Here is a 15285-nt window from a genome sequence, read left to right as displayed (position 1 = left end):
TGTCTGACTCAGGAGAGACTGAAAAAAAGAGGATTTCAGATTGTTTCTAGGTGCTTCTTTTGCCATGAGAAGGAGGAAACAAACAATCATTTGTTCCTTCATTGTAGAGTGACTTCCCAGATATGGTATATGCTCCAAAGCATTATTCAAGATCCTTGGGTGGTGCCTGAGCATACTGCTGACCTACTAAACTGTTGGATGAGAAGAGGGGGGAGTAAAACACAGAAAAAATGGTGGAATCTAGTTCCATCTTGCATATGGTGGTCAATTTGGAAGGAAAGAAACAATAGGTGCTTTAAGAATATTACTAACCCAATGCAGAAAGTTAAAGAAAACTGCATTAATACTCTATATTTTTGGTGTAAAGAAGAGGGTATATATGAAGTAGATCAGTTAGTAGATTTCATAGGCTCTTTGTAATCATGACTACTTGGCCTTTGAATGTTTTTTTTTGTTTGGTTGCCAGCATACCCTCATTGCTGATGAATACAACTTTACCATTCTCAAAATAAAATAAAATATTATTGTAGTCTAAACTCTATAGGATATGTTTGGATATTCACTATTCAAGTATAGAGTATTTGCTATGTTATTAGACAACATAGAAAATTTATCTATCATATTGTATGTAGACTAAAACTCCTCTGAGTATCCCTCTTGTACATTGTTGGTTAATCAAGTCTCTTCTCAGTGGTGGTGAACCCACGTGGTTACCATTAGGTGCCCAAGAACTCACATTTTCCAATTTAAACTTTAGATTTTATTATAGGTAACTAGGTAATTAGTGAAAAGATGGATATCTAAATTAGTGAGCACCCATGATCTTCAATCGACAAATGGTGCAGTGGTTAACAGACAGAAGTAGGAGGTGCAACTACCTCTGCATTCAGGGTACCACTCTTGTTTGATGAACTTTTTTTATGGTTAGATCTTCTTTTAGCCCTTTTCTTCATTCATGGCTGATTCTTCTCTTCCTTTACTTATATATTTCTTTTTGCCTCTCCTTTTTCCCCCCTTATTTCACCAGAGTGATGAAATCTGGTTTTTCCTTTCCTTTTTCTTTTTCCCTTTTACAAACACAAAGGCACACTAGTCACCAAGTGAGGATGTCTAAAGGCTAGAGCAGTAAAGCGAAAAATCTATTTACTTGCAAAGTCTAGCTCTATAAAAGTAAGTCATATTTATTGTTTTGAAAAAAATATAAAAACTCATCGCAGACAATTGTGAATACAATGAGGTGAGTATCGCGAATACCATATAAGGAGACAACAACAGTTCCCTCAATCAACGTGGGACAATCTAACAGAAAAGAAGAGTTTTTCAATCTTCTACTACAATTCCAACAGTCCAACCTTTTGATTATCTGTCAAATGTTCAGCTCAGCAAATATTCCTTAGTGGTTTTGCTTCTCTGTAGAGCATTCTTCATTTAGAATTTTTCCATTCACTATCTAGAACACTGTCCTTTTCAATAATTGTGAAAAGTTTACCAAGGTCATTTTCTGACAGTTACGCTATGTCCACAGATATTCCAAGAATTGAGACGCTGGCTCTTACTGGGAAGGCTGTTGAAGGAGACATACTAACTGCTGTTGAAATTATTCCAAAGAGTGAAATTCAAGAGCGTGTATGGGCAAAGTATAGGAAGGATATCAAATATACTTGGTACTTCTCTGTTTTCATCATTTGATATGCTGGGAATCAACTGTTTTTCCTTAATGGCTGATTATTCTTTACTAGATATTATTTCATGTCAAGTTAGACAGTGATAATATAGAGATGATTTCTCTTGCCACACTTGCTACTTTTCCTATATTCGGAGAAAAAGGAACCAAAAACTGCTCGTATTTCATGAATGATATTGGTTCTATATCTGGATCTCTGGAAATAATTTTGGGTTAGTTGGTTAAATATCTGGATATATGGAAGCACATATAGTTGGTGTTATCTTGATATGATTTACTTCTTGACTCTTATGTATAATTTACTGCATCCAAGATTGCAAACTGCAATTGAATCATCTAGCATAATCCGAAGACTGCATTGCTTCTGGAGGTTCTATTGTAGAGTATATTGAGAAGCTTCTGATATTTTATTGGCTGCTGCAGGTTCATTTCGACTGAAACAGGAAATAATAAGTCCTTTGAGCCATTACCATCACAACGTTCTTGCTCATACAGGTTACGATTTGAGGACATAGGTCGCTCTCTTAGATGTGAATGCATCGTGTCTGATGTTTTTGGAAGGTCAAGTGATCCAGTATATGCTGAAACTCCTTCAGTTTCACCAGGTCTTGTAGCTCTAAATTCTAATCTTGTTTCCACTTGTATATACTTAAAGATAACCATAATTCTGAGATGGGTAAAACATACCTGATTGTTGCCGTGTGTGGAGTGTCCCGAACTGACATTCCTCTCTTGACATGAATTTGTAGCAGATTGTATTTTGGGTTTCCTTTGTTTCTTTCTTTTATTTTAAAATTTGGTTGTGGTCAGTGTTTGTATCAGGTGTATGGTCAAAAAAGTGCAGTCACTCACTGTCACCATGTATTGTCTTTGGTTAGTTTGAGAAGAGGAAAAGTGGGCAAGTAAAAGTGGAAGGTCATGCTTTTCATTCCCTTATGATTTAGACAAAAAGGAGGAAGTACATCCTTTTCTTTAACTTCCTTCCCACTCCAAACAACCAAAACGTAAATGATCCATGCTTTATCCAACGGATGTAAGGAAATCAATGAGTTGGTCTACCTTTTACCCTTCTCCTCCCTTTTGTGTAAGCCAAGCATACTGTTCGATTTTGGATTGGTTACATTTCTTGCCAGCATTCCATTTCCTACAAGGCTTGTGTGCTTCTCACAGTTAGTTCAATATGCCTGGGAAAGTCCTCCTAAAATATCAGCAACTTATGATTGATTTCTTATTTGTTTCACTCTGTTAGAGGAAATTTGTTAATGCCTAAGGCAGAGCCTAAAATTGACATGCCATTTTAGTAATTCTTTTGCAGCTTTCTTGTATGCCATTATGAATATTGAATACTATCTTTCGTGCTGCTGGCTGCTGGAGTCTTTTTGATTATTGCCAGGCAGATACTTCCAACTTAGTTTTAGCTCATTGAATTTCTTTCATTCCTTTTACTCATATATTTCTGGATAAGTAAAATTTAGCCTAATCGGGCCAACATTAAATTTGCTGTTGTCCTCTACTTGATACTTCCCCCCTTGTGACCGGCTCATCCTTGTATGTGTTTCCCTCCCCTCTGCAGACCAAGGATATTCTTCCTTGTTGACGTCTTAGCTTTAATATATCTTGAAATAATTCTTATATTTCTTTTGACAAATTGAATAACCTAACTTGTTCGCTGGCATATCAATCATGTGTTCTGTTGGGTAATTTTAAAAGTTTTATATAATTCTATTTATAGAAGTTTATTTATGAATCTGCTTCTTCTCAGGTATCCCTCGGATGGATAAGCTGGACATTGAAGGTAGAGGTTTTCACACCAATCTGTATGCTGTTCGTGGCGTTTATAGTGGCGGAAAGGAGGGCAAAAGTAAAATTCAGTGGCTTAGATCTATGGTTGGAAGTCCTGACCTCATCTCCATTCCTGGTATGCTAAAAAAATGTTCCATCTGATTTTGGTTTCTTAGCTCATTTCCATTACTGTTGTAGGAGCTAACATATCTTTTATAACTTTGCATTTGGTTGATGCCAGCTATACAAAACCCTACTTCATTAAAAAAAATGATTAGTGTCGCTGAAACTGTCTGATTCTCATGATAGATAGTGTGTGAACAAGGAGATTTTCCTTGGTGCAGGATGTTTTACAACATGTCTTCTTTCCACTCAGTTGTGTCCAAACAGAAATAATAAAAAGAAAAAGTTTTGCTGTCTTAAGAGTAAAGGGAGAAGCAAGTTGTTCAGATGCAAATATTTAATGCTTCGACAGCAAGGTTCCTCTGATCCTTACTATGATCTGAAGTGTTAAGGGAACTAAAATTTTACACCTTCCCAATGCTATACATCTTGCTGGAGCTCTGTAAATTTGAACTTTTTATAACTCTTAGGGGTCGTAGGGAGTATTAGGAGAAATAGTCCAAGTATTATGTGTGGTATTATTTAGTACTATGTTTGGTAGGAATTTTGGGTCTATGTATTACTAATCCTTGGATTAGTTATACACCCTACATGGTATTATAGGGTGTATAACTAATACCTTCCATTTGGTGGTATTAGTAATACATGAGATCTAATACCATGGGACTAATCTAGGTAAAGACAAAAATAACCCTCAAATCCTTTTAATCATTTTGTTTATTTTCTTGATTTTATGTTTTATATTTATACTAATAAATTTATTTAAATAAATTAGCTTACGAATTTTATTATTTAGACAAAAAATTTTGTTGCTAAAATGTGAGTTATTTAATCTATTTATTATTAATATAAAATATTTTAATCCGACTAATATGCTAATGTTGATGTATGAATTTAAGAACAATTCATAAGTCAAATATTGCCTCTTAACGAAAGTCCATTGAAACATTATACACAAGTAATCTAAACACAAGAGCATATATATATGTTTGTATTGCCTAAAGATAGATTATTATCTTCATTTACACAACTTGGACCTGGTGACCAAGTAGCATCCGTAGAAATCATGGAAATCCACTCATGAAAGAGATCAGAAATACAAGTTAAACAATGCATTAAAATTGAGTTTCTACTTACTTCAAATGAATTTTTCTTTCAGGTAATAGTTTTATATATTAGTTAAGAAACTATTACACTAAAAAAAATAAAAATAAAAATAATTCAAATTTGACCAAATAATTTAATTTTATACGATGATGATCGTTTCCTCCATAAGAATCTAATCAATTTTCAAAATAATTTTAAAAAAAAACATCTCGAGTATAAAAATAGTTTAATTTATTTTGCTATTTTTATTTTATTTTATGATAAAGAGTGTTTTTTTTTAATTTATTGATACAAAACAAAGTTTAATAAATTTTCTCTATAAATTATTATAGTTGTGTGACCTTTTGAGATATTAACACCAATTTATTAAGATGACAATTATTTACCCTCAAATAATTTAAGTGAGAAAATAGTTAACATGGCAATAAATTTTTTATTCTCCTAGCTAGTTAAAATGCTATAAAAAATAATATTGTCCTTCAATTATCTACCTTGACCCAACTACATGAAATAGAAAATCCCCATAATAACTCAAGGGTATAATTGGAAAGAATTATTTTTGTAGAGCTTTAAACCGCACACAAAACTAGGTGAGAAGCAATGAACCAAACACTTGATAAAAATAATCCCTGCATTACTAATCCATGCATTACCAATCCATGCATTACTAATCCCTGCATTATTGATCTTTGTACCAAACGACCCCTTAAGGTATTCGATGGAGGTTCATCTTTTATATCTGTTTGTTTCCAAGTATAAATCCCCATTGATCACCCAATAAGAACAAGAAAAGCATTGAAGGGGGTTGATAACAAATTATATTTAATTTAGTACTTCGCTGTATTATTTACGAGGTCCACTGCATCTGTTTCACTTGCGGCAGAGTTTACTGAGAAAGTAAGCATCAGAAGAGGGTAACAAGAAAATAGCTCATATCTATTAGACAAGATTCAAAGATTCAAACTATCTATCTATTGGAGAGGGTAACAAGAAAATAGCTCATATCTATTAGACAAGATTCAAACTACCAATCTATTCGACTATTACCTTGTCGCCTTTCAAGCGATTAAACCTTTGGTGTAGGAAACTGTTGTTTCAAAACCAAATAATGGGTGAACCAGTTCTTGAACATTTATATATTTTGTCCTTTATATTTGGAAATCTCATCTATGCATAGCACCATGAAAAATTGATAGGAACTTTCTAAAAGATGGTTTTGTTGCAGGGGAGACAGGAAGAATGTATGAAGCTAATGTTGATGACGTGGGCTATAGGCTGGTTGTGATATATACACCAGTAAGAGAAGACGGAGTTGAGGGGCATCCTGTTTCTGCTTCTACAGATCCAATTGCAATTGGTAAATAATCGTGAAGAACATTCATACAGTAATTTTACGATGAGTTATTTTTTATTGATTGTTAATTTTATAAGGAATTCTTTTATTAGCTGATTTTAGTTTCTTTGGCTTTTTTTGTTGATAAAGGTAACATCAGTTTCTTTGTCTTTTACGAGTGTAGTTATCATTCCTGTATCTTTCCATCTATTTTTGTGTCTTGAATATAATTCTAATTAGCATAAGTTTATGATGATGGGTGATAGCTGTAAATACTTGACTTTTCCAATCACATAAGTAACATTTTTCTTGCTGAACCTGTGCAAGCTTGTTAATCAAATACTCTTCTCCCATTGAAGTACATGAGATCTGGCAGATTCTCTTTGTTCTGTTGACACATATTGAACATGTACTTTAGGTGTAAGAAATATTATTGGTAAAACAGGTAGGATTACATGGTATACAAGCAACTTTGACTTTATAAGGATCCACTAAGTTCTCCAAGAAGTGAAAAAAATTCATCAAATGTCTATTTGGTATTGTTGCTCCAGTCCTGGATAAGTGAATCTTCGGACACTTTGGTGTATTAGCATGTAAATCACTATACTGACTCTTCCGTTCACTTTTTGTTCCATAGAAGCCATCTTGATATTAAGCAGTCCACCATTCATTCTTGCAGTTTAAGTTTCTAAATTGGCAGTATTACCAATATAACCTTGATCATTCTCATCAAGTTTAACTCCAGTGTCTGGGTGGACATTGGTAAAATCAAAACCTATAGAACAATGGAGGGAAGAAAAATATTTCAACGGAAAATGAAATCATTTGTTTGCTCTTTTCGTTATTTTCTTAATGATTTTGGGCTACCTCTACATATGTATGTAAGGTAGATTGCTAACAGTTGGTTATTATGCGTGTAAAGCTTGATACTGAGATATTTTTTCTTTCACATTGGTGTCTTTGTTTCTTCTTATTCAACTGTTCATGTTTGTCTTTATTCTCCTTTTCTTTTCCTCATTGCAGAGCCTGATGTTCTTAAAGAAGTAAAGCAGAAGCTTGAGACTGGTTCCGTAAAGTTTGAGGTGTTACATCTCTTGAAATAATTTCCCAGATCTTGTTGTGTGTGATGACTCCTTTTTCACCTTTTGAACTTCCCTACAACACCTTGTTTTAACATAAATCCATACGAATCGTTTGAAAGTTTGGGATTTAATTTAATGAAAGTTGTTTGTGGTTCACTAGCTATCACACTATAGTTAAAAGTCTTAAAATAGGTATTAATCATTCTATAAAAGTAAATGAATGTCTCCTTGGGAGTAGCTTCAGCCTTTAGATAGGGTAAAATTAATTATTTAACAGTGCATGTCAAGCTTGTATTCTAAAATTGGTATTGTGAAATATATCTCTGCTCTCTAACATAAAACAAAAATCACAAGGGAAAATGATAAAAGTAGGGCGGGGGTTGTGATAAAGCCTGTATAAGGTCATTAAAGGATGTTTAAGTTGCTAAAGATGAATGTAACCATCAAAATTCAAACATCTGCTTGTGAGCAAAGGGATTCAAGTTCCCTAATCAAATATGCTGTAGATTGTCCAAAGCAATGATATTATCTGATGAAAAATTTGTAATTGCTTGAGCGTATCTAGTTTTTCAGTAAGGCATTGAAGTGGAGAGGCTCTGGAGAAATACAATCTCGCTGTCTGTTTGTTTTAGCACCTTTTGAATTCAAATAAGATTGGCTCACATCTTGCATTAGGCTGCATCTCTGGAATTTAAATTAGTTTGGTATCACATCTCATCATCAGTTGTTTATGTTTGCAGCAATATATATATATTTACTTATTCAGTATTTTATTCCTGTTTACATCTTCTCCCAGCCCTAGCATGATATTATTTCCCCGTATGGCGTGTGCTGTTATTTTCAGTGTGTTAACATAAATTACTTGATGTCATTAATGCAGGCCTTGTGTGACAAGGATCAATCTACAAAGAAAGTTAGTGTCTTTTAGTTCATTTTTCAATTTCAGTTTCCAAATCATATGTAAGAAAGATGAGGGATAAACTAATTATAGTTACAACTTTGCAGGTTCCAGGTATGGGGAATCTTGAAAGAAGAATTCTGGAAGTCAACAAAAAGAGGGTAAAGGTGGTGAAGCCTGGTTCTAAGACTTCTTTTCCCACAACTGAGGTTCGAGGAACATATGCCCCTCCATTCCACGTAAGTAAATCTATATCTGACTCCCGATTTCTGTTTGAAATATATGTTTGGACATATGCCTCCGAAGGTATTTACTGAAATTAGTAAATTGATGAAACAATAAAGAAAATGTAGAAGAAGAAGATAGAGGAAGAAGATGACTTAATTAAAATTTGAGTAACAACTTGTATTTACAAAGAGATATGAGCCTAGTATATATACTAATTACATTTTCACTAACCGACTTCTCTTGATCTCAACAAGCTAACTATAACTATAAGCTTTTGACTTGTAACAAACTGTTAAGTAGTAGAAGCTTCTATTGAACTAGTTACAATTAGCCTCTTAATATTTTTATCTCAACAGCTTCCTCAACCCATTTCTCTACCACTTTTTCATGATAGTAGAATTGTTCGAGAATCACATATGTTACCTAGCCCTACTATCCTCTTTAGAGATGCTAGGCTCAGACTTAACTCAAAATATGGCTTGAGCATAAGCATGGTATGATTATGTGAAGAAGGGAGCTAGTAGAGATGATTTTGGAGTGTGGGAAAACAATTTTTTGTTGATATATGTTCTCATACAACGTTGGCGTGGCAAGACACTACAAACTAACTAAACCGCACTAGGATATTCTCTTGGATGCTATACCTTCACTATTGCTCATTCAGACTTGTGGTTACTTGATTCATGAGCATGGCGTAGTACCCTATTATGGTGTCCTAAATATCCATACTAGAGTGGTAAAATCAGTCTGCCTGTTAGTCCGCGGGCAGTGTAATTTTACAGGCTTGGGCAGATCTAGAATGTTCGAGGTGCCTCTGGGTTTTCCTGAACGTTTCCTCTGGCAGCAAGCTGCTATTGAACCCTAATGGATTGAGAACACATGCACTTGTAGAAGGTTTTTTTTTTTTTTTTTTTTTTTTTTAAACTTTTCGCCATAAAACAATTACTCTATCAGATGTTATCCATAGTATTTTATGAGAGTCTTATGTATGTAACTGATGTTGCATGGTTCTCCTATAAAAAAATCAGAGAACTGATGAGCATAGCCTGGATTTATCTAATTGGGCACTAACATCACTGTTGAAGAGGCTCACATCTTTCATTCAGAAAACCTTAGATATATGCTGTTCTCATTAGAAAGATTATGTTCTATAAGTGATTCAGTGGTAAAGGTGTTCAGATAGCACTCAAGAGTATGACCTAGTTAGGTCACTGTAGTGGGTGCAAACCTTAAAGAGTAAAGTTCAAATTCCAGTAGAGATGAAAAGCACTAGGTTGTTTCTTCACATCTGCTCGAGTCTTGAGTAGTGTACAAGTTATCTGACACCTGTGCTGGTGACTAGTAGAATAATTCATGATGCGCAAAAGATGGTCGTAAGACCCCCAGTACCAAAAAAAGGAAGTAAAAGGTCCATATGCTAGTTCAATAAATTACAGTAAAGTTTGTTTCCAATCTAGAATGTACTCAAATAGGTTGTTCTATGAAATTTAAGGCATAATGGTCGGAGTTTAAGATTAACTCTTCATCCATGCCATTGTACAGGTGGAGCTGTTCCGAAATGATCAACACCGGCTGAGGATTGTGGTGGACAGTGAGAGTGAAGTGGATTTGCTGGTACAGACTCGGCACCTCCGTGATATTGTCGTCCTTGTCATCCGAGGTCTTGCACAGAGGTTTAACAGCACCTCACTCAATTCCCTTCTCAAGATAGAGACCTAGCGTCATATCATGTTCCTTGTTTTGTACATTAGTTGGTCTTTTTCTGTCTCTAACTCCAGTAGTTTGGTGTTGGTTTTTGTTTCTGTTTTCTGGTGTGGTATTGAGTTTCATCTGGCTATGCATTTTGCTTCTTCCATTTGTTTCTTATTGTGCCTATGTAAGTTAGCTTGGTATTGTCTATGTAAATACGACATACCCTTGTGCATGAAAATACAAAGAAACACCGATTTGTGTTTGATATTTCACAAAAATATTTAGTGTCATTTCTTTATATTGAACGTTCAACTTCAGCATTTCTAGCAAGATGCGTTTTGTGTGCAATGTACAATACATGACAATGTGATTATGGGAAACTTTACTAGGTATTACAGGAAAGTTTATTGCACTCTGTGAATCGTAACGTTTAATTATAAGTCACATATTAAAGTGACAGTATATACACCCTTCGTCCCATATTAGTTGATTATCTTACTAAAAATATTTGTCCACCTTACTAAATCAAGAAAATATTAATTAATTTTTTCATATATTACTCTTGCAATTACTCTCTTTGTCCACTTTTATTTGTCATGGTTTTCTTTTTTTAGAGTCAAATTATACAAACTATGATTAACATTTCAAGACCTATTTTTTCATCATATTGATATGCAAAAAAATGTAATTTCTAGTACTTTTCGTATAGTTTTTGAATATCTAAATTTTTTGTTTAAAATATCGAATTAATGTAATCTAATTTAACTTTGAAAATTAGTCAAATTGATTTTTGAAAAGCGCAACATGACAATTAAAAGTGGACAGAAGTAGCAATACTTTTTGAAAGCGTTCATATTTGTTTGTAAAATTCTTAACAAGCTTTTTAAGGAGTAGATTAGTAAAATTATCTTATTTATGATTTTTTAATGTGTATAAAAGGAAAGTGATTAGTTAATATGAGATGGAGGGAGTAACATTTAACCATGATTAAGTGATAAAAATCAGTTCAGACTTCAACGTATTACACATTTAATTAAGGTTTCAACTTTCAAAATTTGTAGATTTATTCTTCGTATTACTATAAAGGAAATAGAAGTTAAATTCTAGTACTTAAGATTTTAGGATATAGAAGCAAGAGCACTTCAAGCAAGTTATATTCAAGTATAATAATTAAACACACAATCTTGATTAATTCTAATAATTAAGAAAAAACATACGTACGTATCCTTGGAAGATTTTTTTTTTTCTAAAAGAGTTGGTATTAGATAAGAAGTTTAATAAAGGGAAATTTTTTAATTTGGGTTAGTAAAAAAACAAATGATAATTTCTCACTAAAGAATGATACCTAACAAAGTTAAACTCTACCAATTCATTAATAATTTCTTTTTTTGGTTGAGGAACAAACTTTTATTTTTACAAAATCATAGTGCTATAAATAGATAAAATCAAATATCCTTAATACATAGGGTTTTAACAACCTGAGGAAGATTAGACGAACACCATATTGAATCCAGGTTTTGTCAATCATCTTTTCTTTTCTTCATAAATTTATCTTGTTTGAATGTATTATTAATCAGTTTGATTTATCAGTGAATTCTGAAATATATTGATAAATAGGTCTTAAGTATCCTCAACATTGCATGTGTAGGTTGTTGTATACATTGTAAGTGGAGAGTTGATTATTTATCAATTAAACATCTATGTGATCCACTGCGGAGACAAAAAAACACTAGGTGATTCTTTTTATTTGTTTAGCCGTACCTCTCGCAAGTGGGAGGTGGCACGTATTGAAAAAAATCTATGTGATCGCTCAATAAGTTATTCCTTTTTACAAAAATTAAAGCTTAAAGACTCGGGAGATGTAGACACGTCTCGAACCCAATACCTCTGTTTATAGAATTAAGTTTGATATGATATTCAAAGGAAATATTGGTACTTAAGTGGTCAGATAACAAATCCTATAAAGCAAACTAATTTTGATTAAGACATTAGTTTTATTCATAATTTGCAGGAGAAAATGATTAATAGCAATAACGAAAATGTTGATCAAAGGCATAGTACTCTGACGAAGAGGGGCTGTGGATGCAGCAAAAATGATTTTTTGCCAGAGGAATCGTTTACGAGCTGGGGAAGTTATGCTCAGGCATTACGTGAGACAAAAACAAGGCTTAAAAACCGCGTATTGTCTCGTTCTTCGGACCAATCAGAGCTCCATGAAATACGCGATTGCAGCCAGCATCAGATGAAGAAGTCGTTGAACTGGTTTGATTTGATTTGGCTTGGTATTGGTGCAGTTATGGGTGCTGGTGTTTTTGTACTAACTGGTGAAGCTACTAAAAGCTTAGCTGGCCCTGCTGTTTTACTGTCTTATGCTATATCAGGCATCTCTGCTTTGCTTTCAGTGTTGTGCTATACAGAATTCTCAGTTGAACTCCCTGTTGCTGGTGGATCATTTGCGTATCTGAGAGTGGAACTTGGTGATTTCGTCGCTTTCATTGCTGCAGGGAACATTCTGTTTGAGTACATTGTGGTTGGTGCTAGCGTAGCGCGATCCTGGACTTCCTATTTCGCGACTCTATGTAACCACAAGCCTGATGATTTCCGTATCAATGTCTCGAGTCTTGCTGAGGGTTACAACCACTTAGATCCTGTAGCAGTTGTTGTCTCACTGCTCATTTGTGCATGTGCTTGCATCAGCATGAAAGGGTCCTCGCGATTCAACTCCATTTTGACCATACTACATGTTGCTGTCATGGTTTTTGTACTTGTTGTTGGCCTAACTCAGGCTAATTTGGCTAACTTTTCACCCTTTGCACCTTATGGTGCCCGTGGCGTCCTGAAAGCATCAGCTATGCTCTTCTTTGCTTATGTTGGATTTGATGGTATCACAACTCTAGGGGAAGAGATCAAGAATCCAGGTAACCAGATCGAGCCGGAAATACTGAAAGTTCTATACTCATACATATATATATCGTGAACACCCTTAACAAAATTCCTTGCTTCGCTACTGCAGGTAGGGATATTCCTGTGGGACTAATAGGTTCTATGGTGGTGGTGATCATAACATATTGCCTTCTAGCCGCAACGTTGTGCCTTATGCAACCTTTTAATCAAGTGGATGTTAATGCCCCTTTTACCATTGCCTTTCAAGCTGTAGGGATGAATTGGGCAAAGTACATAGTTGCATTTGGGGCATTGAAAGGGATGACAACAGTTTTGCTGGCCAATGTTATTGCTCAAGCTAGGTATTTTACGCACATTGCAAGAACTCATATGGCCCCTCCATTTCTTTCTGTAATCAATGAAAAGACAGGGACCCCTGTCACTGCTACAGTTGTAATGACTGTCGCGAATTGCATAATAGCCTTCTTCACAAGTCTTGACATATTGGCAAACCTCGTTTCAATTGCCACGTTGTTCGTGTACTCACTGGTTCCCCTAGCACTTCTAGTGAGACGTTACTACGTGTCAGGGGAAACACCGGACAAGGATAGGAACAAACTCATCATGTTCTTGGTTTTGATCATTTTGTCCTCAATTGGATCGGGTGTTTTCTGGGCAATCAGCGAGCACACTTGGTTAGGGTGCATAATTTGCGCTGGAGTCTGGTTTTTCACCACGTTGGGGTTAAATTTAACACTCAAGGAAGCGCGAAAGCCTAAGGTGTGGGGAACACCATTGATGCCATGGCTTCCATCTGCTAGTATAGCTATTAATGTGTTCATCATGGGCTCGATTGATGGTGCATCATTCGTGAGATTTTCAGTTTGCACCGCGATTTTGCTCATTTACTACTTGCTTGTAGGATTGCATGCTACCTATGATGGAGCCAAGGAAATTGAGAGCAAAGGTACAAATACTACTGACATTGAAGCCATTGCAAGGACAAATGCCAATGAGTAGCTTATAATTAGGAATAGAAGATAGTAGTAGGTTGATTTTGCAAGTATTTATGGCTGTGTGAAATATTAACTTAGTTTTCTAACCTTTTAGTTTAATTGTTAACTTTATCAAGTTAGGACAAGGTTACTTGCCATTTATTTCAAGTTACCAATAAATGTCCCATTTATTTTAAGGGATTCAATAGGAAAGGCCATAGTGCACCCGCTTGACTCCTTGTGGAGTATAGCTTACATTCAAACATCTGATTGGGGAACGGGGTAATGCCCATGAAACTCCGGCTGAAAGGTAAGCCTGCTAAGCCGTAGGGTTGACTCGGAGATCTAGGTGGCTTAGTAATGCATGAAGGGAAGCTCTTCGAGATTTATATTTATGTCAACGGCTTGTGTAGTGGTTGGCCTTATAAAGCTCGCTAACTAAGCGTAGCTTCCCTCTCTCCTTCACTTATCAAGAAAATAGTCAAGCCTGCCAAGTCGTAAGGTTGTCTCGGAGATCTAGGTGGCTTAGTAATTTATGAAGGGAAGCTCTTCGAGATTTATATTTATGTAGTGATTGGCCTTATAAAGTTCGCTAAGCGCAGCTTCCCTCTCTCCTTCACTTATCAAGAAAATAGTCATCAGAATTCTATAAGCGACTTGATCGAGTCTACAAAATTTTGTTTTTCTTAGTGCATCCCCTCGTCCAAAAAAATCATTGTACTATGTATAGGTGAACTTTTATTTATTATATATTTTTATAAATGGCTAAATCTCATATACATGAGAGAGACAACTTTTTAAAATTGAAAATCACTATCGCAAATATTTTACAGCATATATTGTTTGTTTCACGGACACATCAGTGTCCATCTTAACAAAATATTGTTGTGCGATACATACGATACGGGCCGTCATATCAAACTTGAAACAATATATGGTGTTAATCTTTCCAGTTTAATTATTAAGGATGTATGTTGGGTATACGAATAAAGTATCCTACATAATAGTAGCATGAAAATAAAAATAAAAATAAAATTATATATAAGGTGTAGAAATACTCTAGTGGCATGAGGCTATAAGGTGTAGAAATACTCTAGTGGCATGAGGCTATCTTTGAGAAAATTGTACAAGCATAACTCAAAGCAGACAAATTCATATCATATTGAGTATTGTTTGGTTAATTTAGTCCGACAACAATCTATCTTTATATGTAGCTTTAAAGATACATACAAAAAAAAGTAACTAGACGTTCGAGGCCATAAATACTTGATGATGCATGTGGGACCATACACAACTCCTCAAATTAAGCTCATAAGGTGGTTAGTCATGTGAAACTTAGTTCTGTTTCGTGTGCAAACAAATCCCTGTATTGGTAGTTGGAAAAGAAAGAGGTATTACGTATAATTAGGTGTAGGAATACTCTTAAAAATGTGACGTTCTTTATAAAAGCTCGTGCTTAATCCAAATTGAATAATACT

The 15285-nt window shown here is 34.8% G+C and overlaps 2 protein-coding genes across 3 annotated transcripts in view; both read left to right on the top strand.

Moving 5' to 3' along the window:
* The window catches only part of LOC102590895 (187-kDa microtubule-associated protein AIR9), a 30496-nt gene extending 20300 nt beyond the window's left edge, over positions 1 to 10196 (top strand). For both annotated transcript variants that reach the window (XM_006352927.2, XM_015311148.1), the window contains exons 31-38: positions 1526 to 1664; positions 2108 to 2289; positions 3447 to 3602; positions 5922 to 6053; positions 7053 to 7111; positions 7992 to 8024; positions 8117 to 8248; positions 9780 to 10196. In XM_006352927.2, the coding sequence (XP_006352989.1) occupies positions 1526 to 1664; positions 2108 to 2289; positions 3447 to 3602; positions 5922 to 6053; positions 7053 to 7111; positions 7992 to 8024; positions 8117 to 8248; positions 9780 to 9956 (1010 nt within the window). In that variant the 3' untranslated portion in view covers positions 9957 to 10196. The remainder of the gene's footprint in view (positions 1 to 1525; positions 1665 to 2107; positions 2290 to 3446; positions 3603 to 5921; positions 6054 to 7052; positions 7112 to 7991; positions 8025 to 8116; positions 8249 to 9779) is intronic.
* A 1750-nt stretch (positions 10197 to 11946) lies between these two features.
* Positions 11947 to 13832, top strand: LOC102592591 (cationic amino acid transporter 1-like). Its single transcript, XM_006353013.1, has 2 exons — positions 11947 to 12847; positions 12943 to 13832. The coding sequence occupies exons 1-2, from the start codon at positions 11947 to 11949 to the stop codon at positions 13830 to 13832; spliced, it is 1791 nt and encodes a 596-aa protein (XP_006353075.1).
* Positions 13833 to 15285: the final 1453 nt, after the last annotated feature.

This window comes from Solanum tuberosum, unplaced genomic scaffold, assembly GCF_000226075.1.
Source record: "Solanum tuberosum cultivar DM 1-3 516 R44 unplaced genomic scaffold, SolTub_3.0 scf00141, whole genome shotgun sequence".
NCBI lineage: Eukaryota > Viridiplantae > Streptophyta > Magnoliopsida > Solanales > Solanaceae > Solanum > Solanum tuberosum.
The sequence above is the reverse complement of the archived record's forward strand: the minus strand, read 5'-3'. Positions and strand labels throughout refer to the sequence as shown.

Coding starts and splice junctions, on each gene's coding strand:
- LOC102592591 (XM_006353013.1), top strand. CDS start 11,947: ATGATTAATAGCAATAACGAAAATGTTGATCAAAGGCATAGTACTCTG. Junction 12,848..12,942: donor GGAAGAGATCAAGAATCCAG/GTAACCAGATCG, acceptor TCGCTACTGCAG/GTAGGGATATTCCTGTGGGA.